General features: G+C 53.0%; 2 protein-coding genes across 7 annotated transcripts in view; one reads left to right on the top strand and one right to left on the bottom strand.

Annotated features, from left to right (window-relative positions):
- Window positions 1-19,287, top strand: part of TUB (TUB bipartite transcription factor) — an 89,094-nt gene extending 69,807 nt beyond the window's left edge. For 2 of the 3 annotated variants that reach the window (XM_043481711.1, XM_043481713.1), the window contains exons 2-12: window positions 3,118-3,169; window positions 3,644-3,800; window positions 6,695-6,838; window positions 8,038-8,205; window positions 9,394-9,515; window positions 9,927-10,124; window positions 10,402-10,514; window positions 11,425-11,542; window positions 13,791-13,889; window positions 14,113-14,284; window positions 14,745-19,287. In XM_043481711.1, the coding sequence (XP_043337646.1) occupies window positions 3,118-3,169; window positions 3,644-3,800; window positions 6,695-6,838; window positions 8,038-8,205; window positions 9,394-9,515; window positions 9,927-10,124; window positions 10,402-10,514; window positions 11,425-11,542; window positions 13,791-13,889; window positions 14,113-14,284; window positions 14,745-14,878 (1,477 nt within the window). In that variant the 3' untranslated portion in view covers window positions 14,879-19,287. Of the gene's footprint in view, window positions 1-3,117; window positions 3,170-3,643; window positions 3,801-6,694; window positions 6,839-7,980; window positions 8,206-9,393; window positions 9,516-9,926; window positions 10,125-10,401; window positions 10,515-11,424; window positions 11,543-13,790; window positions 13,890-14,112; window positions 14,285-14,744 lie in introns of all 3 variants that reach the window. The other variant, XM_043481710.1, reaches the window with a different exon arrangement.
- The window catches only part of RIC3 (RIC3 acetylcholine receptor chaperone), a 62,739-nt gene continuing 55,624 nt past the window's right edge, over window positions 19,137-26,251 (bottom strand). For 3 of the 4 annotated variants that reach the window (XM_043481714.1, XM_043481715.1, XM_043481717.1), the window contains one exon: window positions 19,137-24,375. In XM_043481714.1, the coding sequence (XP_043337649.1) occupies window positions 23,939-24,375 (437 nt within the window). In that variant the 3' untranslated portion in view covers window positions 19,137-23,938. The remainder of the gene's footprint in view (window positions 24,376-26,251) is intronic. The other variant, XM_043481716.1, reaches the window with a different exon arrangement.

Below are 26,251 nucleotides of genomic sequence, written 5' to 3'. Positions count from 1 at the left end.
AGGAGGAGGCAGGCCGGGGAGTGAGGAAGGAAGATGCCTGGGAGAGGTTCTGTTGGGAGGCAGGGCTGTCTGGGGGAGGTGCGGGGGGAAGGACTGGCTGGGCTGCTGTTGGGGTGAGAGAGGAGCTCTGGTTCTGCCCTCCCTGGAGACGGCCATCATTGTTGTCATTGTTTAGCTGTGTGCAGGGGATTCTTTGTTATTCACCAGCGACAGATGCTGTGCGCTCCGGATACATTGTTGTCAGGCAGAAACACCACCCGCTGCCAGCTGGCTGGTGCCAGGTGATTGTGGTCCACCGTTTGCCTTTGTGGCTCTCAGGGAAGCACCCTGCTGCCCCGCACGGGCGGCTCTCAGAGCCTCCTTGTTTAGCTGGATTTATTGTCGACCCTCCTGGATGGGTCTTGCTCAGCCAGGCGTGTTCTTGCTCACCAGACACATGTTGCTTCTCCCCAGTTGCCGCCCCCTGCCCTGCATCCCCCACTCCCCTGCATCCTTCACTCACACAGCGTGCCTGGTGGGGAGGTGGAGGGGGGTGGCTCTCCAGGCACTTCTGGGGTATCTGAGTTTCTGGAATTTCTTCAGAAGCCTCACCCTTGCGTTCATCCGTCTTTCTCTGAAGGCCGGTGATTAAGTCCTTTCTACCTGATATCGTACTTGGTGCAGCTCTTTGTCATTCTCCCCCTTTGGGGGATGGAGGTGGGGACAGAGGAAGAGGAAGTGATGGAACAGAGTGGAACGTCCATGGCAGTGGAGCAGATGTCCTCCCCACGTGGATGAGGTTGTTGGGGGCGGAGGGACACTGAGCAAGGAGGCCACGGTGGCAGGAACCACCGTTTGTCAGTTGAGCCCGCAGTTTGGAGGTGGCATTGCCGATGTGAGCTTACCTCTCAGCGGGATGTTGCCCTTTCATGTTAGGTGTCAGCTCCTTGCATGGTGTCAGCACCATGGAAATCGTCAACTGTGTCCTGCTCAGCCAAGCCCAGGGCCAGGGATGACCTAGATGACTGGCTCGCGTCATCCCAGTGAGCCAGGAAACAGCCTCTCCTGCTGGCAGGAAGGGGAGGCAGCACGGCCTTGCAGAGGTGGCAGACATGCCTGAGATGCAGACTGCCCCACGCGTGCCAAGGTGCAGAGCGTGGCGAGCGGGGCACAGCTGGCATTCAGGCCCCGCTGCCCCTCTCGGCCAGGCGCACAGAGCCAGGCTGGGCACCGTGGCCACGAGGACAGTGGTGTTGACACCCTGACCCTTTGAGGCTGTGTGGCCCTTGTGCTCTCGTCAGGCCATTGGCTGGAGGCAGAGAGACAGGAGGAGAGTTAGAGCCTCTGGACCTGGCCGGCCTCCCAGGCATCCTGCTCACCTTCTGCCCCGCCTGTCCCGTGTGCGGCCTCCTGTGACGGGACCCTCGCTGTCCCAGCCCCTGGGATTTTTCAGAGCTATTCCCTGTCCTCTGGGCCTGGCATTGCCCTTGGGGAGGCCCATGTGCAGCTGCGTGCTCTTAGGCAGGTGGGCTCTTTTAGGTGGACTGAGGCCTTGACTAGAAGCATGTCTGAGTAGTGTGTTCTCCTGTGCCCTGGCCACTGAGGGTTTGGTGAATGAGGCTGTTTTGTGCAGGGCCCCAGATCACAATCGGGCTCTTCTTGTGTGTAGAACAGTCCATGGGCATCGGGCAAGTCCTTCCCAGATGTCAAGTAGGTAGGACAGCTGCTAGGTCAAAATAGGCAGTCTTCACAGGTCGTGGCCAGGGAGGTGGTGAAGCCAGAGGGCTGGGTGGTGGGCCATCGGCCATCCGTGGACTCCCTGCCACCCCCTGGCCAGGCCCCTGTAGCACAAGCAGTGTGCTGAGCTGAAAGGACATTTCAGGTCAATGATTGCTCCAGCTGGGAAGGGCTGCTGCTGTCAGGAGGAGGTAGATCGCCTCACCTTGCCTTCAGGGTGATGTGACCTCCTTACATGTGACTGTGTTCAGCTACATTCAGGACACCCACCTCTGACACGGTGTCTGCATGCATGCATATCCAGGTATGTGCTTACACATGTTGACATGGGTCCACACATTTGGACATCTTCCAGTGTGCACACACACATGAGATCCTCCTACCGCCTCACACACAAACCCGGCACACTTGGACATACCTGTGGAGGCACCCACATAAGGTCTGGTTCAGGGCAGGCTCCAGAATAAGGGGGCCAGGGCAGCCTGGGGGTTCCCAGAGCTCATATCCTCAGGCTCCAGCCCCACACCATGCATCTGGCCTGACCTTGGCTTTATAGGCTTGGGTCTAGGTCTCATACTTGTGTCTTAGTCTAAAAAGAAAACTTAAGTGGTTGGCGCTCCCTCTTCATGCCCTGCCTTACTTGAAGGCAGGGCCTGTCTATGTGAGATGAGGCTGCCGGTCCCACGACCTTATTAGTTAGGGATTCAAGGATTTGAGGCCCTGCAGCTGCTTGCACCATGTAGGTGGCCAGGGAAGGACCCAGCAGCTGGTTGCTGGGCTGTGTCTCGATGAGCTGTGTCCACCCTGCAGACATCTGCACCCAGCCCTCACTGTGCCCCAAGGGACTGGTTGATGTTTCCATTTCACTCTCCAAAATGAGGGGTTCTCTTTACGTGGGGCGGGGGGCTGGGCAGTGTCAGCATATCCACTTTACCACCTGGAGAGCCAGGAGTTGGCCTTGAATGGATGGCGAGAGTCTGCCCCAGAAGACCCAGCTTCCACCAGAAGGATGGAAAGATGGAGGCGTGGAGCCGGAGGGGCAGGCCCTTGGGTCTGAAGCCCCGCCTTGGGCCCGGCTTGTGACTGATGCCGCTGGATCTCAGTCAGGCCAGGCCCTAATGGGCCCAATGGGAAAGTTTCCTCCTCAGTTTACCTGGGCAGGGTAGACTGGGAAGTCCTTGGGCAGCAGGGATCCCAACAGGAGGTAAGTCCCTGAAGTGGCAGAAAGACGGCTCGTGTCTTTATGTCTCTAGGCGGTTCCCAGAATATAGCTTGACCCTTCTTCCCCGTCTCATGCCCAGCAGCCATGACGGGAGGGGCTTAAAGAACCCAGACGTGCCGGGAGAGGGCTCTGGGTGGTCCTCATGGGCCGGCCCTGAGTGCCCCTCTCTCCCCCTGCAGTGTCTTAGATGATGAGGGCAGCAACCTGCGGCAGCAGAAGCTTGACCGGCAGGTGAGTGAGGCTGGAGCCGGGTGGGAGGGCGGTCAGCGCGCGCCATCCAGGCCAGAGTCTGGACGGGGTCTCCAAGGGCAGGGGGTGGGGGAGCCGTCCTCCTTCCTGGGTGATCCTGTGTGGTGGAGAGAGGGGGCCCTCCCAGGAGAGAAGTGGTGAGCTCTCTCCTTCACCAGCTTGGCATTAGCACCACCCTGGCATCTAGGGCTCCTGTCGGGAGGCAGCTCAGGTCATTGTGCTGTGACCCTGTCAGGCAGCTACCTGGACTGACACTTGCCTGCTCCCCTTGGACCCCAAGTCCTGGGGCACAAGGATGCGAGGTCAGAGTGGGCTATGGACCCCACTGTGACCTCTGGAACCACACGGAGCCAGAAGGGCCTCCCTACCAAGTCCCCATCTGGGCACCTTCCCTTGGGGAGGCGGTCAGCCCGCTCAGGGCCCGCCAACCCCTGTGTGTGTCCACTGCCTCTGTAGCGGGCCCTGCTGGAGCAGAAGCAGAAAAAGAAGCGCCAGGAGCCCCTGATGGTGCAGGCCAATGCCGACGGGCGGCCCCGGAGCCGGCGGGCCCGGCAGTCGGAGGAGCAGGCCCCCCTGGTGGAGTCCTACCTCAGCGGCAGCACCAGCTACCAAGGTACACCCCACCCCGGGGCTGCTCACGGGGCCCTTGGGGACTTCCTGCTGACCTGGACAGGCGAGGGCCCGTCCTGTGGGGGGTGCCCAGGTGGGCAGAGGGCTGGGACAGGCGGAGGGAGGCTGGGATCTGGAGCCTGGGGTAAAGCTTTGTGGGCCTGGGACTTCAAAAGCCCAGGTTTCTGATCTGAGACATTTCCCTGAAAGCAGGAGGCAGCTCCCAGGAGCAGAACAGTCTGCTCCTCGCCAGCTTTTGTCTCTCGAGAGGACTCTATCTCACATGCTGCCCACCCATGCCTCTTGTCACAGATAGACAGACACCTGTCGCCTCCCCTCCCTGGGTTCCCCAAACCCTCATTGTGCCCAACTTCTGGCCTGTGGGTCCCTGCACGGACCCGTGGTGACCAGCAGCCTCCAGCTCCTAGCTGTGTACACACTGGTTCTCAGCGGAGTCCCCTGGGAAGGGAATTCTCTGTGGCTCTTCCTGGGGGCGGGGACACCTCGATTTCACCCCAGTGCTCAGGACCCTCCTTCCTGCTGAGGACCCCAGGCTGGGCAGCGGGTGGGCCTCTCTGAGCCTGAAAGGACTGAGACTCAGTCCCCACTGCCCCCTGCTGGTGGCCAGTGATCACGGCAGCGCCTCCATTGAAAAGTGACTTTAAGAAGGTTGCAGGCCTCTGGCTTTGCAGTTGGAAGGAAGCGACGTGCTCCCCTCCTTCTCAGCTTCCTCAGGATGTGTGGCCTCCAGGCACTTCAGATGACTTGTAGTTGCCTTGCCTTGAGGCTCCTTCACAGTAATGCCCCCGTGTATGCTTCAGTTCAGCACCTGGGCCGCAGCTGATGTGTCTGCTCCACCTGAGAGGCCCTTTAGAGAAGGGGACAGTCTGGGAGGCAGCCCCAGCTGCTCCGCCTGGCACTGGCCCCCGGCTCCAGCCTTACCTGGCAGCCTTCCCCTCACTCTTTGTCCATGGGTGCTGCCGCAGTGTCTTGCAGAGAAGGCCCCCGACATTCTGGGTTTGGTGGAGTTCAGTCTGTATCTACTGGAGCCCGGCATCACTGCCCCAGCTCTGCCAAGCCTGGCACCTGGCCATCTGAGGCTGCCCGTGGCAGGGGAGCCTGCTCTGGGGACTTCAGGCCCTGCCAGTTTGTGCCAGAGCCAACATCTTGAGGCGTTGAGAGGAGAGTCTGGCAGGTCACATCTGTGCAGTTACTTTGGCAGGGGTTTCTTGAGCACCGACTGTGTGCTGGGCCGGGCCAGGCCTGCAGAAAGACGGCAGCAGCTCTGGGGTGCATGGCCAAAGTCAGAGACAGAGCTTCTGGTCGTGCGGGTCACCTGCTCACTTGTCACTATGAGCGAGTCACTTACCCTCTCTAGGTCTGTTTCCTTCCCTGTAAAGTGAGGAAAGTTCTGTCTCAGGGCTTTGAAGGTTGGAGCAGCTATGGTTTGTTGCAAGGTCCAGCCAGCAGAATGCTGTCCCCTGCCCAGCCTCCGGACCAGGCAGGCTGAGGGCAGCTTCTCCGGCCCAGGCTTCCCCAGCTCCAGGAGGCTGCTCACCCTGCTGGCCTGTGTGGGATTCGGGTTTCCAGGAGCCACGCCCCCTGCAGCCTCGCTGCCTCTGCCCTGCCCTCTGCTGGCTGTTGGTGTTAAATACACAGGGCTCATTCCCAGAGAAAGATGTCAGAAAGTGCAAGTGTTACTTGCACTTTTAGTTGCTCAGTCCTGTCTGACTCTTTGCGACCCCATAGACTGTAGCCCGCTAGGCTCCTCTGTCCATGGGATTCTCCAAGCAAGAATACTGGAGTGGGTTGCCATTCCCTTTTTCTAGAGGACCTTCCCGACCCAGGGATTGAACCCAGGTCGCCTGCATTACAGGCAGATTCTTTACCATCTGAGCAACTAGGGAACTCCAGAAGATGAGATAAATCAGAGCCAGTATTTTATCCCAGTGGAGTTTTTGACCCACTGGCTGTGTTCATTCATGTTAATATTTATTGAGAGCCTGTTTGGATTAGAGGCTGGGGGTCCAGAGTGAGCACAAACTGATGCAGTCTCTGTTCTCTCATGGCCCTTAAGATCTAGGAGGGGAGAGAGGATGAAACAGACTGTCATAGGTGTGGGTTGCGGAAGGAAGCCAAGCTCGGCGAGTGGATGGCAGAGTAGTGGCCAGAGCAGGGTTTCCCCGAGGAGGAGCTGGATCTCGCAGGATGATGGATGTTAGTGGGAGCGGGGGCTGTGTTGCGAGGGCAGTCCAGGCAGTGAGACAGCGAGAGCAGGCCCATGGCAGGCAGGAGGGAATCCGGGGCCTGCCTGGGACCTGGGATACCCAGGAGGTGACAAGGACACAGTTAGGCAAGGGGAAGGCCGGGCTTGCAGGAGGACGTTGGTCATCATCTTAAGAGCAGTGAGAAACCACTCAAGGGCCTTGACAGATTGGGCTTCTGATGCCTGGAGAGGGTGGAGATATCCAGCGGTGGCCCTTCTGAGACCTTCCACTTGGCAGGCAGCTCTTGGGATCCATTTATTCTCCTGCTTCAAGGGCTTGTCCCAGGAGAACAGTGTAGTCCCTGAGGTGCTCGCCCTCACTCTGGTCTCTTCTGGACATTGCAGCCTTTTCTGTCTTCACCCACCATCGTTGGTGACCCCCGTTCTCGCAGACACACTCCCTCCACCTCCCCGACTGCTCTCCTTCTGGGGTGGTCACGGTGCAGACCAGGCTGTTGACTTTATCACCCTGTTGGGTTGGGGGGTGCCACCTCCTTCCAGCCTGGCCTGCCCTACGCACCTCTGCCTGGAGGGATGATGGTACAAAGGCCCTGGTGGGGGAGCTGGGTGTGTTGTGCTGGAGCTCTGGTCTCACCTTGCATGCATTTCTTTCTCTCTCTCTCTCCGGCTAGTTCAAGAGGCCGACTCGCTTGCCAGTGTGCCCCTGGGAGCTGCTCACCCCACAGCACCAGCCTCAGCCAAGAGAACCAAGGCGGCTGCTGCGGCAGGGGTCCAGGGCGGGGCCTCTAGGAAGGAGAAGAAGGGGAAGCACAAAGGTTGGCTTGCTGTCACTGCCCTTTCTTTGGGATGCCCGGCCCCCACCATGGGGCTGGCAGGAGTCTTGTCCTCCAGACTTGGGGGTGAGGGGCTGGGTGAGAGGCCTCGGGGAGAGCCCCGACTGGCACTCAGGAACCCCCAGCTGGCTCACAGGCCTCCTCCCACTCACATGGGACCGGGCTGGCCCGTGGGCATGGGCAGGACTCTCCTGCTGCCCCAGGACGTGAAGTCCAGCTCAGCTGTGGCCCAGGAAGCCACTCCCCGTCCGCCCGAGCACCCTTCACCCTGATCAGGACACTCCCTGGGGGCCTCAGTGTCTCCCGGGCGGCCTGTCTCCCCCTTGGGCAGTGCTCGGTGGTCTTGTGGGCTTCCTCACTTCTCCAGTCCCATTTCCACCCTCTTGGCCCACAGACCAGTCTGTTCCCTCTGCTCCTGCCTCTCCAGAAAAGATCCCTGGAGACCAAGGCCAGTTACAGTGGCCCTGCCCTGAGTCCTGTCTCTGCTGGCCACCCTATCTCCTCAACTCTTGTTCCTGGGAGTGGCTTCCAGGCTTCCGCGTCATGGTCGGACAGTGGTGTGTTGGGTCTGAGGGTCTGTGGAGCTTGACCGTGGCATTTTAGGCCAAGCCCAGATGTGGGCCAGGCCTCGTTTCTGGTCCCGAAGCTGTGGCAACTTGGGCAGGAAGGTTGATGGGGGAGGTGGGAGCCCCTCCATTTGGGAAGGCGAATGTATGCCGACCTGTCTTTTTCCAGGGGCCCTGTGTGTTTCACTGATGTGTGTGAGTCTGTGTGCGTGTGTGAGGGAGAGAGAAGGCTGGCACTGGCGGTACAGAGCTGGCCATGTCCGAGCTGAGTGGTGGCCTCGCTGTCGGACCCAGCCTCGTTCTCCCTCCTGTCCTGCTCACCGTGTAGTTGGAGCTGGCTGCCGGCTGCCTAGGGACAAGAGGCATTTCAGTCCCCACCTCGGCCACAGATGTGGGGGAACAGCAGAAGAAATGGAGCCCGTGCCCCTTCCTAGCTCACCCACTGTTAAGAGGCTGAGAGCAGTCATTCATTTTTTTAAAAAATCGGTTTTGCAAATAAAGTTTTCAGAGGTGCACCTGTTCTTCCCTCACCCTCTTCCTGGACACCTGGGGATCCAGGCTGCCCCGCCCCCTCCGCACCCCTGGATGGGACTCAGGAGTGTCCATGGCCTGCAGGCTCCGGCGGGTCAGCAGCATCGGCTGAAGACAAGTCTGAGGCCCGAGGCCCTGTGCAGATCCTGACTGTGGGCCAGTCCGACCAGGCCCGGGACGTGGGGGAGACGGCCGCAGGTGGCGGCGCACAGCCCGGCGGGCAGGACATCCGTGCCACGATGCAGAGGAAGGGTGAGCCCCGTGGGGGTCCAGAGACACCCCCCAAAGCTCAGCCCCAGGTTCTCAGATGCACCTTTCTCAGGGAGCATGGCCGTCCTGTGTCTGTTTCAGCCCCTCCCAGGCCCTGGCAGGGGGCACACTTGGAGACCAGTGAGCAACTTGGGCAGGGACCCCTGAGAAGGCTGCACTGAGGGAGAGAAGTGTGGCTAAAGGAACCCAGACAGCCCACAGCCCAGCCCTGGGTCCCCATCCCCGTCTCCTGCCCGCAAGGAGGCCCAGGTTTGGGGACAGGTTTCCTTTCCCTTTGGTCCATTTGAGAAAGTTATTTCTTACGAAATGTCCCCACTGAGCTAGAGGGAGCAGGGCCAGGAGGCCGAGAGGCAAGGCAGACCCTCCCAGGAGACCTGCCGCCCAGAGAGTGAGCTCTGCCCTAGGGAGGTGGCGGAGGGACAGCCCGCAGTGCACACGTCCTGAGACATCGCACAAGGGACAGCCTCCTGGAGGAAGGCTGCTGAGGCTGGGGTGAAGATGTGAAGGCATATAGACGTGGCAGGTTTTGGAGAGGATGGTAGCTCAGTTGATAAAGAATCCACCTGCAATACAGGAGACCCTGGTTCGTTTCCTGGGTCAGAAAGATCTCCTGGAGGAGGGACTGGCTACTCACTCCAGTATTCTTACCTGGAGAATCCCCACGGACAGGGGAGCCTTGGGGTCACAAAGAATTGGACACGACTGAGCGACTTTCACTTTCTTGGGAGAGACTTGGTGCGCCCCGAGCATCAGGCTGAGTGAGGAGTTGGGACTTTTCTCGAGATTTTATAGACTTGGCCAGCCAAGGCCTCCAGTAGACTTGAGGCCAGAGACGGAGGCTCCCAGGCAGGGCCAGCTCAGTTCAGGCCTTGCTACCCAGGAGACAGGGCACCCTGGCTGCCAGACAGTGAGGGTCTGACAGCTGAGGCTGGGAGGGGGGCTGCACCCGGGGACAGTGACCAGCCCCAGCTCACGTATGCACTGGAGAATGTCCTAATGTGCATCTGAATGTGTGCGTGGGAGTGTGTGGATGCGTGTGTGTACGTGCCACTCTGTGTGTGTGTGTCTGTGTGTGTGGTGTGTATGGGTGATTTGGAGCCAGTGAACGGGTGACTGTCTGGGTGTGCCTGTGTGACCGCTTGTTCCCTCCCACTCCTCTGCCTGGCCCAGGCATCTCCAGCAGCATGAGCTTCGAAGAGGAAGAGGAGGATGAGGACGAGAACAGCTCTAGCTCCTCCCAGCTCAACAGCAACACCCGCCCCAGCTCTGCCACAAGCAGGAAGTCCACCAGGGTGAGTGAGGAGCTCCTGCTCAGTAGGAAGGCCGACGGCAGTGTCGCCCGGGTGGGAGGGGAACAAAGTGAAGTGATGCAGAGTTGGCGTGCCTGTCAAGAGCTGCTTCCCCCGGGGCTCTTCTGTCCTCCCAGTCTTCAGTCATTCTGGAGGGCAAGGGAGCTGGTTGGACAGCATGGCTTCTGAGAGCCTGCCTGTTCCCTCCATCCCCACCCTGGGGTGCTGAGCTGAAGGAAGGGCTAGGAAGCCAGCTGCTGGCCCAGGGCCAGGATCTCTGTGCCCACATCACAGGGTGCAAGCCCTGTCTCCCTCCACCACCACCACACGGGGGCAGCTTTGGATTCCAGACCACCAACTTCAGCAGCTCGGGGTCCCTGCCTGGAGCTCAGGCTCCTCCTCTCTCCTGGGTAGGAGGCAGCCTCGGCCCCCAGCCCCACAGCCCCCGAGCCATCAGTGGATGTTGAGGTCCAGGATCTCGAAGAGTTTGCCCTGAGGCCGGCCCCCCAGGGGATCACCATCAAGTGCCGCATCACACGGGACAAGAAGGGCATGGACCGGGGCATGTACCCCACCTACTTCCTGCACCTGGACCGCGAGGATGGGAAGAAGGTGAGGTTGGCTTGAATGCACAGTTTGACCCTGTGGGCTTAAGGTCCTGGGGGCTGGAGTGGGACTGGAAGCCTCAGCTCGAACACTGACCTGCCAGTTCCCCCAAAGAGACAGAAGCCTGTGTGCCCTATCGGTGCATACGTGTGCACACGTGTATGTTCAAGAGCTGAAGCGAGGGGGATCACTTGTGTGAGTGAGGGTGTGTGAGTGGTCCTGGGATTGCATGTGGACTAGAGGCTGGGCCTGGAACATGCTTGACTTTGCTCCACTCCCCAAGGTGTTCCTCCTGGCGGGAAGGAAGAGAAAGAAGAGTAAAACTTCCAATTACCTCATCTCCGTGGACCCTACTGACCTGTCTAGAGGAGGGGACAGCTACATCGGAAAACTGCGGTACCAGCATGCCCTCAGGAGGCCAGCAGGGGTGGGGCAGGCAGGGGCAGGCTCTGTAGAGGGCAGCTCCTGCCCCTGAAGGTCAAGCGTCAGATCCTCTCCCAGGGTCCTCTCTGTCCATCAGATCAACCGCAGGCTCAGATCTGTGCTAGCCTGGAGCCAGATTGGAAGATAAGCCTCACTCATCCTACCCTAAGCTACTCCCAGGCAGAGGGAGTACAGGCCCCCTAGGCGGACAAATCAAACCCCAGGATGTCAGGGATGATGTAGGCCACCCTGGAAGAGCCGCCTTGGTCTCATGGTCAGTGCCAAGGGGCAGGAATGGGCCCTTGAGGGAAGAGGAAGCAACCTTGGGTTGGGGCCAAGGCTCTGAGCTAGGCCTCAGGTGAGGGAGGGTGTGCTGAGAAGTGTGGCAGATTCAGGAGCATAAGTCAAGCTTAGAGCTGGAGTTGGGGCTGGACCATAACTCCCAGGCCGAACGGGACAGAGCGGATCATCTCCACCCTCCATGGGGTGCCGAGTCCCCTCTGCAGTCTTGCCAGGTGCCCCTCTGGTAGCTCACCTACCACGAGGGGAGCCACTCCAGTTCCTCCAGGGAGAGTTTCTGTAGCACTCCAATTTACCTGAACTCAGCTGAGATGCCCTTTGATTAAACTTGGAGCAAGTCGAGGCCCTCTGTCCACGAAGCGCCTTCTGAGATGATTCTGTGAACAGTGTACCCCCAGGTCCGCTCCTGGCCCAGCCCAGAATGCTTTGTAGGCACCATGTAAGACAGCCTCTGAGCTGCTCTCTGCCCACAAAGGTCATGGAGGTCCCTTCCAGTCTTTCCTCCGTAGGACAGCCTCTGAGCTAACTCCCTGCCCAGGGACAGAGGGTGCACGACCCTACACTGATTGTGTCTGTCCTTCAGGTCCAACCTCATGGGCACCAAGTTCACCGTTTATGATAATGGATTCAACCCTCAGAAAGCATCAGCCTCTACTTTGGAAAGTGGAACCTTGCGTCAGGAGCTGGCTGCTGTCTGCTACGTGAGTCGTGGGCCCTGGGTCTCTGGGCTTCCAGTTAGACATGACACTCAGGACTTGCTGCCTGTCTGTGGCCTATTCCATCTACTTTTATGGGCAGACAAAGAGGTGCCGTGGGGTGGCCCCTGCCTGGGACAGAACACAGCTGACCACCTGCCTGGCAAGTTCTGGGAATTAGGGCTGCCTCTCTGCAGCCCAGCCTGGATGCCTCCTGGGAAGGAGGAGGCAGGAGGCCTGGGTTCATGTTGGCGCAACCCTCCAGTATTCAGGTCCAACCCTCCAGTATTCAGGTCCTAAATGGACTGTAAGGCCCTTCGCATAATCATCTCACTGAATATTCAACCTAAGAGCTTGAGGCGATCTTTACTATATAGATGAGGAAACTGAATATCAGAGGTTGGGTCACTTGCCAGTGTCACACAGCTTATAGATACCGAACTGGGATATAAACACAAGGAACTTCTCCATCTAATTTCAAAATGAGGGACTGGTACCATTAACTTGGGACTTCATAGCTGTTTCGTATGATCCAATGGTGCCACCTGCTGGTCAGCTCTGGGGAGGCAGTCTGAATCTCTTCAGGTGGTACTTAGCCCCAAGTGCCATTTGAGGCACTGAGAGACAGTAGTGAACAAAGATACACCCTTCTGGGGCTTGAACGCTGAGTGGGGGAGGTAAGCTATAAAATAGCTATGTGACATTCAGAAAACTAAGATCATGGCATCTGGTCCCATCACTTCATGGCAAATAGGTGGGGAGACAATGGAAACAGTGAGAGACTATTTTTGGGGCTCCAAAATCATTGCAGATGGTGACTGCAGCCATGAAATTAAAAGACACCTGCTCCTTGGAAGAAAAGCTATGACCAACCTAGATAGCATATTAAAAAGTAGAGACATTACTTTACCAACAAAGGTCCGTCTAGTCAAGGCTATGGTTTTTCCAGTAGTCATGTATGGATATGAGAGTTGGACCATAAAGAAAGCTGAATGCTGAAGAATTGATGCTTTTGAACTGTGGTGTTGGAGAAGACTCTTTTTTTTTTTTTTTTTCTGGAGAAGACTCTTGAGAGTCCCTTAGACTGCAAGGAGATCCAACCAGTCAATCCTAAAGGAAATCAGTCCTGAGTATTCATTGGAAGGACTGATGCTGAAGCTGAAACTCCAATACTTTGGCCACCTCATGCGAAGAACCAACTCATTTGAAAAGACCCTGATGCTGGGAAAGATTGAAGGCAGGAGGAGAAGGGGATGACAGAGGATGAGATGGTTGGATGGCATCACTGACGCAATAGACATGAGTTTGAGTAGGCTCTGGGAGTTGGTAATGGACAGGGAGGCCTGGCGTGCTGCAGTCCTTGGGGTTGCAAAGAGTCAGACACGACTGAGCGACTGAACTGAAGAAGGATAAAATAAAGCAGGAAGAGAGCTCAGTTCAGTTCAGTCGTTCAGTTGTGTCCGACTCTTTGCGACTCCATGAACTGCAGCACGCCAGAAGAGGAAGAGGGCCATGAATATTCTTTTAGGAAGGATGGCAGGGAGGGCCTCACTGAGGTGGTGCTTGGATAAAGGCCAGAAGGAAATGAGCGCCAACCGTGCAGGTGTTGAGAATATGGTGAGCAAAAACGCTGGCATGTCAGGGGAGCAGAAGGAGGGCAGTGAGTGTAGCGGAGAGTAGGTGGTGAAGAGAGCGGGTGACGGGGCCATATTTCATGAGGCCTTGCAGGGTGAGGTAAGACCGTCATCTTTTACTCTGAGTGAACTGAGAAGAACGACCTGACTCACCAGGACTGCTCAGCACTGTGTGGAGAACCGATGACAAGGAGGTGGGGCGGGGGCTGAGGAAGTGAAGAGTCCAGCTGAAGGCTGGTCCTTGCTCTTGCTGAGAGATGGTGGTGGTTGAAAAGTGGTTGAATTCTGAGTATAACCTTAAGGAAGGGCTGACAGCATTTGCTGATGGGTTAGAAGTGGTATGTGAGGGTGGGGGGAGTTAAGTTACGACTCCAGGTAGTTTGAGCAGATGGAAGAATGGAGATGTCATTTACTGGAGCAAGGAAGATGGTAAGCGCAGCTTGTTTGGGCAGAGTGGAGATTAAGGAGTCGATTCTGGACATGGTGAGCTTACAGATGCCTCCTGTACCTTCGAGTGGTGATTGACTAGCTTATCTTTATCCCGTCCTCCAGTCTGTCCAGCAGGTAGGTAGAGTCTTCAGATGGCCAGTATTGAGCGAGCTTCTCTTTCTCTTTCTCAGGAGACAAACGTCCTAGGTTTTAAGGGGCCGCGGAAGATGAGTGTGATTGTCCCGGGAATGACCATGGTTCATGAGAGAGTCTCTATCCGGCCCCGCAACGTGAGTCTCCACCCACCCCACCCGCTTTCCCTGTTCTCCCAGCCCCTTCACGCGCTTCTGAGGGCACAGCTCCAGCGGGTGTGTGTGTGTGTGTGTATAGACAACGTGAGAAGCCCTGGGGGTCTTAGGGAGATCTAAGGACCCCCACCCTGGGGCAGATCATTCTCTGGGGCGGTCATGGGGCCGAGGCCCGGGCCTGGCTCAGCTGAGGCTGTCCTCCCAGGAGCATGAGACGCTGCTAGCGCGCTGGCAGAACAAAAACACTGAGAGTATCATCGAGCTGCAAAACAAGACGCCCGTCTGGAATGACGACACGCAGTCCTATGTACTCAACTTCCATGGGCGCGTCACTCAGGCCTCGGTGAAGAACTTCCAGATCATCCACGGCAATGACCGTGAGTGTTTCTGCCCTGACTCATGACGTCTGCGTGACACCGGGGCCCTTAGCTTGGGATTTAGCCCACTCAGCCCTGCCTGTAGAGGTCAGAGTTTAAGGACATGGGTTATTCCGTTAGTAAAGGACTTTCTAACCTTAATGACTGGGAGGCCCTGGAAGAACCTCCTCTGGAGCCCTGACCCTAGATTCTGTGCTCACGGCAGAGTCTCAGGCGCGGGACCCCCCTTTGAATGGACTTCCTCTCTTCTTCCCCATCTCCTGGTGTGTGTCTGCGTCTTGTCACCTGTTCCATATCTCCTACTACTTCTCCCATTTGGTCTGTGCTTTACCTCCTCTGGGATTCTCCTGGCATCTCTGCTTCTGGCCTTCTCTCCTTCCTCTCATGACTGGGTGTCTTGTCTGTCCTTCCGCATCCCTGATCTGCCCTTCTCTCTGTCCACACTTCTGCCTGGCTCCAGCGGACTACATCGTGATGCAGTTTGGCCGCGTAGCAGAGGACGTGTTCACCATGGATTACAACTACCCGTTGTGCGCGCTGCAGGCCTTTGCCATTGCCCTGTCCAGCTTCGACAGCAAGCTGGCCTGCGAGTAGCGGCTGCCTCGTGCCCTCTGGGGTTGCCCAGCCTGGAGTGGAGCTGCCCGCCTGCCTGCCTGTGGAGCAGCCCCACCGACCCCCTGTACATAGGCCCCCTGCCAGGTGAACCTTTGGCTCGGTGGGCCCCCGGGCTCAGCCATCCGGGAACTGGCTCCTCTGCCTTTGCTGCTGAGGCAGAGGAGTGGGGGGCATGCGGGGACCAACGCAAATCCTTCCTGTGCCCCCACTCTCGGGTTAGTATCCTGCTGCAGTCGTGTTTGCCAAGCGGAGCAGCCTCTTCAGCCGGGGAGGTGGGAAGAGGTGGGGGGGAGAGGAAGCACAAGGCAGGGCTGCCGCGGCCTAGCGTCCACTCAGCCCGGAGTCAGATGACCATGGGGCCCCAGCAGTGTGGGGCTCGGTGAGTGTGTGTGTGTGAGAGAGTGCGTGTGAGTGTTGGGGCACGTCAGCTTTACATAGCACAGGCTTGGGTAGCTGAGCCTGGCCCTTAACTGAAGAAAGTCTTCGAGCATCAGCTGGCCTCCGCCAGGCCTGGGAGGAATTGGGGTGGAAAGGTGAGGGGCAGGACCCTGTCAGGGTTGCAGAGCCCCGCTGTGGCTGTGGGAATTGGCTGGCGGCCTGGGGTTGGGGCTCATTTGATTTCTCTAGGATTTCTTAGTGTGCGCAAAGGCAGCAGGAGGCCGGCCCCCAAGGCCAAATGTCTTAGCAGGTAGGGCCTGTAGGATCCGTACAGGCTGAGCATACAGGTGGCACGTGGGCCAGGGCTGTCCAGCAGCCCTGTCGGCTGACCCAGGGAACCCCAGGATGAGCCCCAGACTGCACACAGGTAGGTGTGCCTGGGGCTCCTGCCTGGCTACAGCTCCCTGCAGCCAGCCTAGGCTGTGGCCACTGAGGGCGTGTGTGTAGTTGTGAGCTGGGAATGGGAAAGGGTGAGGAGAGCGGGAGGCATGTTAGAACCACAAGGGATCAGACGTGGCAGGACCGACCCTTAGAGATCACCTAGAAGATGGACTTGCCTGGGGTCACCTGGCTGGTTAAGAATTTGGATTTCAGTTCCCTTCATTTCCTTGTTCCCACCATCCCCCCAAAAAAACTCTCTCTGGCCTTCCTGGGGTGCAGTGTGCATTCTCACGCACCTGATTCCAGACTTAGAAATGTCAAGAGGTGGTGAAGTTGAGACCTTTTCAGTGGGAAACCGGGCAGTTCCCTGCTGAAAGCTGTCTGGATTTTGCATGTCCATCTGACCAGGACTGGCCTGTCTGGCTCCCCCCACCCTGAGGGCAGGCTTTAGCAAGGCTGCTGCCCAGTTTTCTATCCAGGTGGTTGTGAGTGGCCTGACCTCTCCCTCTGCCGCCCTCCCCCTCGGATGGCACCATCCACGCTGCAGACTTGGGAACGCGTGCATGTGTGTCATTCGCCCTGACAGAGGCTGCCGGCCCAGATGGAGATCAGAAATCAGTGGGAAACAAGCGAGAATTGTTCCTCACTTCAGAGTAGATGGATGTCCTTGGAAAGACTACACAGAAGTTGGGTTTTTTTAAAGTCATACTTTAAACATGTTAGCAAGGCCCCGAGTGAGGTGGTGCAGCTGTTTTGACTTCAGTGGAACTAGGCTGTTCTCATTTCCTGGGAATCCAGGTTTTCACCTGTTGAGTGCTTAAAGCGAGCCCTCCTGTCCTAGCAGGGACCTGGCCACACCGGGGGCTTCCGTCTCTGGTAACATCATCTGGTATCTAGACCACTCTGACTTGGGACCTTCTTGAGGGTGCTGGAATTTTCTGTCCTGGAGCAGGTCCACTTCCCAGGGAAATACTGTTGTGCTGTCCTCCTTTCCATAGTCCCAATTTGGCTCTTCCTGTCTTGACTTTGAGAAGAGAGACCTACTGACATTTGGAATGACAGAAGCTAGATGACCTCAAATGTCTAGTCAAGCTGTTTCTCTGGGTCAGTGATTTTAAGGTAGAAAGGTTGATCCGGGATCTTTGAGAGAGGGAGGATCCTGGTGGCAGAGTGGAGAATTCATCAGACATACAATGGAAAATGTGTCTCCTGCTCACTCCTCTAGTACACAGAGGATGGGTTGATGAGTGTTTCATTAGGATCAGGAGTGTGGCCTGAGAGTTCCAGCCTGGCAGTGGCAGAGGGTGATTCAATGACAAAACCCTCTTTTAGGTACTGAGTGACAGGCAAGAGCACTCATCACCTGCTGGAGACCCAGCCTGGCAAGGTCTTTTTTAAGACCCCATTCTGGGTGATGCTGGTTTTCCTTAGCCATGGGCCCAGACTCCTAAAGCTGCTGGGACCCCTGGAGACCACTTGGGCTCAGTCTCTCCCCCACAGTAAGAGTCCTTGCCCTTCGTATCCACTACCCAGGTGATCCTTGGTTGGGCAGGGAACTTGGTGATGGAACAAGCATGCCCCAGGGGCGTTGGGTAGCTGGGGCCTTAGGCAGCTCCTCTGTAACTGCTCCTGCCGCCAGCTCCTCCTGGGGCCACACCCCATCTCTTGCCCCACACAGTTCTGCAGAGCAGTAAGGTTCACATCCCTAACTCTTCTCCAGTCCTGGCTTTTCTTTCCTTATGGCTCTAAGGTGCTCTGTGTCTGTCTCTTTGTGTGTATTTGGGGCCAAGGGCAATCGGTGAACAATCAATTAAGGTTTCCTATTATGATCATATTTCTGTGGATGAACAGGAAAGGAATGAGGATGTAGCTATGATCACCTGTGGATTTTGTTCATTCATTTCATGCCCTTTGATCAGAAAGCGTACCTGGGAAAGTACCAACTCCTTCTCCAGAGGTTCTGCTTGGGAAGACACTATCCAAAAAAGTGTAGTTCTTCAGTTTCCACTCTGCATTACCTGGAGAAATTGGTGTGTTGCACGTGTGTTTTGGATGAATTTGAACTTATTGTAGTTGAATGTGCCTTAAAAATCATGACACTAATTCAGAACGAGCATGTGAGGTCCAGACCCATGCTGAGGACAGGTGTTAGAAGCCAGGGAGTGTTATCGTCACAGGCTAGAAGAGAACCTTTGGGGCCCGCCTCCTGCAGTGACAAGAAGGAACAAAACTGTAGAAGCAGATGTCTTTTTTTTGCTCTAGAAATAGTGGGGCATTTACCTCAAAATGAATTTACCATATATTCAGAGGTAGTTCTGAACTTAACAAGCCACAGTGATGATTTCAAACTAAGATGCCTGTGCTTTCCTTACAGCAAGTGAGGGGGGTGGGTCCACGGCTCTGTTAACGCAAGCACAAATTCCGTCTCCAGGGTGGGGTCCCTGGCTTTCCCTTCCTGTGGGAACACTGGCCTTCCCTTCTCTACAGTTCCTCACCCCAGCTGAGATAGCCCTGTGACCTCAGGATGCCAGGGGGCGCTCAGAGCACATGTTTCCAGAGAGCTGAAGGAGGCTGCTTGCTCTGATGCCCAGCACTGAGGGGGGCCTGACTCCTTGGCACTCAGGGCCCAGCGCCGGGACCCTACACTGCCCTGGGCCCTGGCCTGTGTAACTGGAGCGGCCCCCAGAACAGGCCAAACTATGGGCTCTTGTTTTTGAGTTTATTGGTCATCTGTCCTTCCATGCCTCTAGTTTTGCAATTTTTTTTCATCGCAGGATATGGGGGGAAAAGTCCAACAGAAGTTATGGGACAGGTTTGGTTTTTGAATTTTCCAACCAGGCTGAGAAGCAAGTTGGTCTTACAGAAAGCACTACTGCACTTAGTAATCAAGTGATTTTGAGCAAACCATGTGATTTTTCTAGATCTGTTTTCTCACAGAATAAGATTAGACTGTCATAGCTTGCGGTAGGATTCGGGGTGAATGAAAGTTGGTCCTTGCTCATCACTTTCTGGCTCATCACTGTGCCTTTTTTCTTTCCTGAGAAAGATGTCACACCTCTTTCCTCTTCTGTTCTCTTGTCCCTCCCTGCTTCCCTCTCAAGATCCAGGCAGAGCTGGAAATTAGGCTGAGATCCAGAGTTTCCTAGAGAGTAACAGAGTGACTTAGAAAGGGAAGCCCAACTCTGGCCTCTTTAGTCCTGCATTTGGTGACAAAGGGGACTTAGAATGGTGACACTTCTCTTGCTGAGAGCATACATTTAGCCAGTTTGCATAATGCCTAGAATGTGTATATCTGTTTGCACAAGACTGTCTTTTCCTATTTTGGAGTGGTCAGACATTTTATTTTTGTTCAAAATTATCGAGTTTTAGACAAACTTGCAAAACTGTGCTTTTATTAAGTGATTTTTTGAATAAACTCTTTGGTATTCTGGAGCAAATGTATTTATTTATTGGTATGTGCAATGACAAAGTTGGTATTTTCCCATGTTGACATTATGTATGTTGTAGAACTTAATGTTTGTCTAAGTACAGACCATATATCAACAAATTAAACTTGAACTGTTTCAACACTGCTGTGCACTTTTTTCCCCCCTATGAAAGAAAAAACATGTTTCTTACCTAGAAGTTTTTTTCTACAACATTCATTCCTTCTGCCCTAAGAGCCTCAGGGAAGGGCAGGAGGGTGGTGGTAACAAGGGGATCATAGCTGGTTTGGAAACAGTCACCTGTGGGAGCAAACTGTCTTTCCTCTGGCTGTGCTCCTCAAGTTTAAAGATGGTCAGAACCCCACATGCAGAGGCTGGGAAGGGCTGGAAGAAGGGTAAAGACAGGAGGTACTAAACTAGCTCATCCTTTGCAGGCTCAGCTGTGCCGGCCGGAAGAGCGGGCTGCTGCTTCCTAGTAAACCCTGTGGGCCTGGTCCCAAGGAACAAAACAGGGCTGTGGAACTGGAAAAAGGTGGGGAAGGCCAAAGTGGTAGAAATAACATGAAGACCCAGACGCTGGGTTCCTCTAGCCATATGCAGAGCAGTCTGACCTGTTTAAACAGAACCTGGACACACTACACGCTTGGGAATTTTCTTTTCAGCCTGTGGCAGATCTGAAGTCAAGAGGAAGGGAGGCTGCAGTTATGCCTGACAGCTACAGGTCTGGTCCTAGGTGGGGAGGACCAAAACTGAAGTCACCCAGTGACTGCAGGACCTGGGCTCTGGGGCATTCCTGGCAATCAGGATAGCCTTGGAGTGTCAAGTCCAACAGCCCAGCAGCACAGGAACTTGGTGAGTGCTATGCTGTTGATGGCACTGGTCTGAGCACCCAGGACAGGCTACACCCTGGACAGATCCTATACATAGCATCTCATTTCATCCCAACAGCTCTGCAAGGGGGAGAGCTTCCCAATTCAAAACTGAGGGAACTGGTACTTAGAGAAGTTAAGGAGTAATCTAAGGAAAAGGAGAAATTTGGCCTATTTAATTTGTTTAAGAAAATGGGAAAGGAAAAACCTAACATTAGGTACATTTTAGAAAGATTTGTATGAAAATCATCAACGCAAAGTCTGTGATACTTTGTTTTTCTCATTTCTGGGTAGCTGACATGTTCAATTTTCCTCTGGAATATAGTCTGGGTTGAGGGAATTTAATGTGGTGATGAGTAGTGTTGGTTTATTACCCCAGATCAAGAACCTACCTGGACTGTGGCCTCTCTCCATGGCTTTGCCTCTGGGAAATAGCATATGCAGGACACTACTATGATAAAAAGGAAAGAGGATTTTGTAGTTTAGTGATCAGGTTAAAGATGATCTCTTCAACAGCTCTGGACAGGGTCCATGGAGAGTCCTGGTTGATAGCTATTATCCTGGTGTAATTATTATTAAAGCTCCCTTTTCCTAAAGTGTCCCAGTTTGGACTGTAAGTCGTTGGATAACCCAGGCCATGGAAGGTGCATGGGGTGCTCACAGGCATCTCTTCCAGAGGCTGCACGGGCCTCCACTCCTCACTGCAGCTCTGTCCCTGGCTCCCGAGCTCCCACAGCACTGGTCCTGGAGCTAGGGAGATGCCCTGCTTGTGCTCCTGGCCTGACCAGGGAAGGGCATCTCCAGGCCAGATCACCCACCTGAGTTACTAAGCATGGCCCCACATGATGCAGTTATTTCCTAGGCCAACTACCTGACCCCAGAGGTATGACTCTGCTCTACCATGGTGCCCAAAAGTCACTGCAGACCTAGTGCCAGGGGACTGATAAAGTTCTCAGCCCAGATCAGTTCTGGAGAAATGAAGACCACGAGAAAAGAGATGACAAAAACCAGGCCCATGACTTTGGTCATCCTGGGCTGTATATATAAATATAATCTCATCCCTGAAGAACAACGTAATTCTGAAAAATCCAAAAAGGACTGCCTAATCTGAAACAACTGAAAAGTAAATTTTTTAAAATATAAATACATAAATATTTTCCTGTTACATAAGCCCACCAAGAATCAGGGCAGCAAGAATCATCATGAGGTCTCAGTACTTGGGGCAGGAACTGTTTCTACAAGCCAATTTCGCCCAGAGATGAACATTCCAAATAAAGAGTTGGTTATGTGACACCTTACATACCAGCCTCAAATATCAAAATACCTGAACATCCATTTACTTTCACACCTCACTGCTCTACCACCACTCTTTCTGCCAACTGTATCCTTTCTCTTCTTTGCACTTCTGGAGAAGTTCATAGCATCCCTCAAGATCCATCTCCTCTGTAGAGTTTCTTGGAAGTACTTTAGCAAAAGTGACCTTTTCTTCCTTTGTGCTCATATGGATTTGGGTCCATATCTCAATTATAGCACAAAATCTTGCACAATAAAGTAGCTACGCTTGCTGAGTGGTTATCCTATATGAGATAGGACCAATGCTGTTTTATAAGCACTGATGATTTCACTTAATCTCCGTAACTGTGGATTTAGTCCTCATACCCTGTAAGACCTGGGCTCTGACTCCCCACCTTTAGCGATGAGAAAGCCAAAGTTCTCAGGGTTAAGGAGCTGGCCAGATTCTACAACTAGAATAGACAAGGATGGAACTGTGACCAACATTTCTCTGCCTGCAGAACTCACCATCTTGAGCCCTTTTACAGTTTACAGTTCATTTTAAAAAATAAACTGGATAAGGCTCTCATATTCAACTGTTTTTTCCTCAAAGGCAGGAATTAAGCAGTGGTCTGCAAGATGAATAAATGAGAGAATAAGCAGAAGGAAACAAATATCCACCTCTAATAAGGGAATCATATCCTAAGGCAAAAAAGAAACTTGAACCAGAGTCCCAGAACTCTCCTCATAAATCAGCCCCTCACTGTGATGAAGAGAAAGAACATGGCAAATAATTTATCGAAACAGGAAAGAGCACCTACATTATTTTTTACCTTCAGCATTATATTACATCTAGATTGTTCTCAGTACATTTTAAACTCCTTTCTTTACAAGTGAATCTAATGTTCTACACAGAGATAGATACAGTATGCTTTCTATGGACTCAGTCTTCATTGCCTTTTCTCTGTAGTCATTAACAAGAAATGCATAGCTGTAGCTGACACATCATCTTAATATGATCCTGTGACAGTAGTGTATATGCTTATATGTGATCTAACAGTGATTAAATTATTTTCTTGGTCTCTGACTCATTCCAGGTATAGTGGAACTCTAAAAGCCAAGTCCACCTTTATATGATTTCTTAGTTTTCAAGTCTTCCACATTTCGTGGTCCTCGGGAATGTGTCCTCTTGAAACTCTCAGGTCTTACCTGTAAACTGAATTCACTCATCCTTACTATACAGAATACATCTTACCTCAAGGAGACACATGACCAATGGCAGCTCAGAAATTAGACTCTGGGTTTGGTCACAGTCCTCCCTGTCCTACCCTACCTCCCACTTTACCCAACTTTCTCAATAGACTCAGATATCCAAATACGGAACACATGGTCTGTTCCCAGGCACTGCTGTATTGGGTCCCTGCAATATAGGGACCCAATGGCTTGGGTCCAAGGTCCTTAGACCAAGGACAGCACGTGGTCTACAAGTTCAATCCTCCTCGTTTCTGTTTTAATTTGTTGTAAGAACAAATTCCCTAGAGGACACACATTCAGAAACAGCATTTAAGCAAGGACTGCCTGTCAGTACATGGGTTTACTCTCCATCAGCCACTCCTTGGCCTTGTGAGCATCTCATGGCAGGACCTCCACCCTTCAGCAGCCTTTCCTGGAGCTTCAAATCTTGGCTCCACAGGGCAAGGACTAAAGTCTCTATCTCAAGCTTCCTCTGGCCACGGAAGACCAGAGGTATGAAGGTGCTTCTACATTGGGCAGTTCTGTTAAGCAGAACAAGGATAAAGGAAGCTAGAGATCCAGGCATTATTAGAGAAAAACTGTTTCCTGGCAAGCCTGTCCCTGTAGAAGGATATGGCCACCCACTCCAGTATTCTTGCCTGGAGAATTCTATGGACAGAGGAGCCTGGCAGGCTGTAGTCCATGGGGTCCCAGAGAGTCAGACACAACTGAGTGACTAACACTACTACCACTATTACCAGCAAGCCTCTAGGCTCATTCTCAGGTCAATGGGAGTCTTCTATGCTGGAGAAAAGCGGAGGTTTGAGGCAGCCTCGGGGCTCTGCAAAAGGCCGTCACTGTAACAGGCTCCTCAAGAGGCCCTCGCTGTAAGTGGCTTCAGCTCAGGCAAGAGTCCCCGCTCTGGCCCTACCATTCCCACAAACAAAACGTTCTCCTTCTTGAACCCAGCAGATCACTAACCTGCTCAAGGCCCAAAGAATAAGGCACCTTGGACTCAAATCTTCACTCTTGCAACCTTAAGTCCTCATCATGTGTAATGTGATGTTCGTCACAGGTAAACCATCTGTTACTTCTAACACGGAGAGTCAAACCTCTGCCCTGAGTGGTCCCATCTGTAATTATGATAGATCAAAAATTACTCAGGGGATCAAATCTCTGGTGGAGCAAAGGAGGAAGAGAAAGAGGGAGGCTGTCTTGTGTTCATACTAATTTCTATGATGTTTTGTAAGGTGACAGGTGTGCAAGCACCAGGAAGGATTTATGATATCCATGGTAGTGGCCTGATTGGCTATGATACTTAAACACGGAGAATGAAGTACAGGGCACAGGGCCAAGGATGAAATCACAGAGGAGAGAAAGGTCACCTTGGGACTACAGTAATGGTCCTAGAACGACTGTTCTCACTCTAAACCCTGGGGATGCCGCTTCCTCAGCATGCCACCTGGATCTGCTTTATCTGCACTGATGCCTGACCCTGCATCTCTCAAGTCATAGGGCCACACTTCATTGGTGGTTTCCTCCTGCTCACTGTAACTGTTTGCACCAAATCCAGCATTCTCTGCCAAGACGGCGGGATCCTCTTCTTCAGGAGACCAGCAGGAACATGGTTCTGGCTCTAGGTCACATGAGGTAACAGAATTATCTTCCTGAGCTCTGGGCTCAGTAGGCATTGCCCAACCCACACGGTCTGATACTTCCTCTTCTAGCACTCCCATTCTTTCAGCCATTTCTTCAGCAGAGGGCTCTTTTGAGTCAGGGTAATCCACCAGGATGGTTTCTTGCCTATGCTTGATGCAATCTGAAAGGTCATAAATTGGATAAGTCTCTTCGGGATAACCTAGAGAAAAAAGTAGCACAAAGGTCTTACAAAGAATGTCTCTTCCAAATAAATAGTGTCTGGTTCAAAGAGGCTTCTCAGGCAGCAGCCATCCTATCCCAACAAATCCATTCAAGAAATCTCTAAGAGGACTGACAGTTCTCAAGTTTCACTTGAGCAAATTCTTGGCGATCCAGCTGACTGTCCACCAGCTCTATGAAATACAAACTAAGTCAGCTGAAAATCCCTTCTCAAGTTCAGGGTGCTTGGGGCAGAGTGTAAGTCTCACACCTCAAGCTTCTGCAGTAGTGATGAAGATTAAACAAACAACATGATCCTCAGTTTAAAAAAAAAAAGTGCCAAACACCAGATGGAGAGAGCATAGCTCAAGGCTAATGTTTATAATTTCTATTTGGAACCATTTCCAAAGCTTCCCAGGGGCGGGGTGGGAGTGGGGGAGGAGGAAAGGAATGTTGAGCTCTTTGAAAAATACACCACAAAGCCTTCTACTAAGCAAAACAATTGAAATGGCTTGCAAGTGTCAGAAATAGAGCACACTTTAGCAAGACATGCCCAAGATCCCCAAGGACAAAGACTGCATTTTGAGAAGACAGAATTCCCATTGTTGGCTTCTTCGTCTTCACGACAGGGAACAAAAGAAAACAACAAACTGGTAAACAAAATGAATCCCAGCAATGATAATGAGAAAAGAGAAAATGTTGCCAAATTAAAGAATGAAATGAAATAAATCTGTGTCAGCCAAGCCGAGCCTGAGCAGCAGATGGGCCGTGCTGGAGCTCATATGCCGGTGCTGGCAACAGCAGCCGTGCTCACCATACAACGCGAAAGCCAGAGAATTCAAAACCCATTTGCACATTATGATAATTGGCAAGTTGAACCCTAACATAAACCATTTTTTTTTTGCCTACAAATTCTGAAAAGTTGGGGTCTTTTTTTGTGCCATGCACAGTGTGGAGACACATTTTTACAACATTTATGATCGGAGGGAAAAAAAACAGTCAAAGTCACACAGGCTTATTGTAAAAAATCTGAAAAACCCAGACAAGTTTTAAAAGAGAAAACAAATCACCTAGAATCCCATCACTAATAACAATGTGTTGTACTACCTCTGGCCTTTTTATCACTGCAAGTGATATTTTTCTCTTTTTTAACAAAGAGGGATCATACAGTACATAAAATATTGTACCCAGATTCTTTTCCTTCAACATTATATCATGAGTACTTCTTCATATTATTAGGCATTTAAAAGTTGGCTGCAAAATATCCCATCATACAGCTACATAACTGACATGATTTACCATGCCCCTTCTGTAAGACATTCAGATTCTTTCCAATTTTCCATTATAAGTTTCATATTAGTTAAGATCTCTGAATATAAATCCATGTCCATTTCCCTATTTTTTTAAGATAGACTTTTAGAAATATGAAAACTAGACCAAACGGGAGGGACATTTTAAAAGCTTTTTTTATACTCTGCCAAATTACTTTCCAGAAGAATGGTATAAATTTTTAGTCCTACCAGTGATATAAAAAAACTGTCCTCCTCCTCACATCCTCACCAGCACTGTAGTAGTGTGTCAAGAATCTCGCCAATGCAGCCTTAGTTTCCAGGCTTAACTTACTGCGGACAGTATGCTGGGTAAACTGGAGCTTAGCTACCCAAGGTCCTCACAGTCTCTTTGGTCAAAGGCAGAGGCTGGGGAAGTTAGCTCTAGTTAGCTCCTAGCCACTGAATGCTTAAGAGTGAAATCTGTTTTCTGGCATATTTCTGCCTCTCCCTACACCAAGAACAAAGCTTAATGTTGGAATTTCATGACTATCTGCCTTGGTTTAAGATGGGGAAGCCTGCTGAAGAAAATCAAACAGTGACTCACAT

Source organism: Cervus canadensis, chromosome 11, assembly GCF_019320065.1.
Source record: "Cervus canadensis isolate Bull #8, Minnesota chromosome 11, ASM1932006v1, whole genome shotgun sequence".
In the NCBI taxonomy this organism is placed as follows: domain Eukaryota; kingdom Metazoa; phylum Chordata; class Mammalia; order Artiodactyla; family Cervidae; genus Cervus; species Cervus canadensis.
This window is presented reverse-complemented; position numbering and strand designations above follow the sequence as displayed.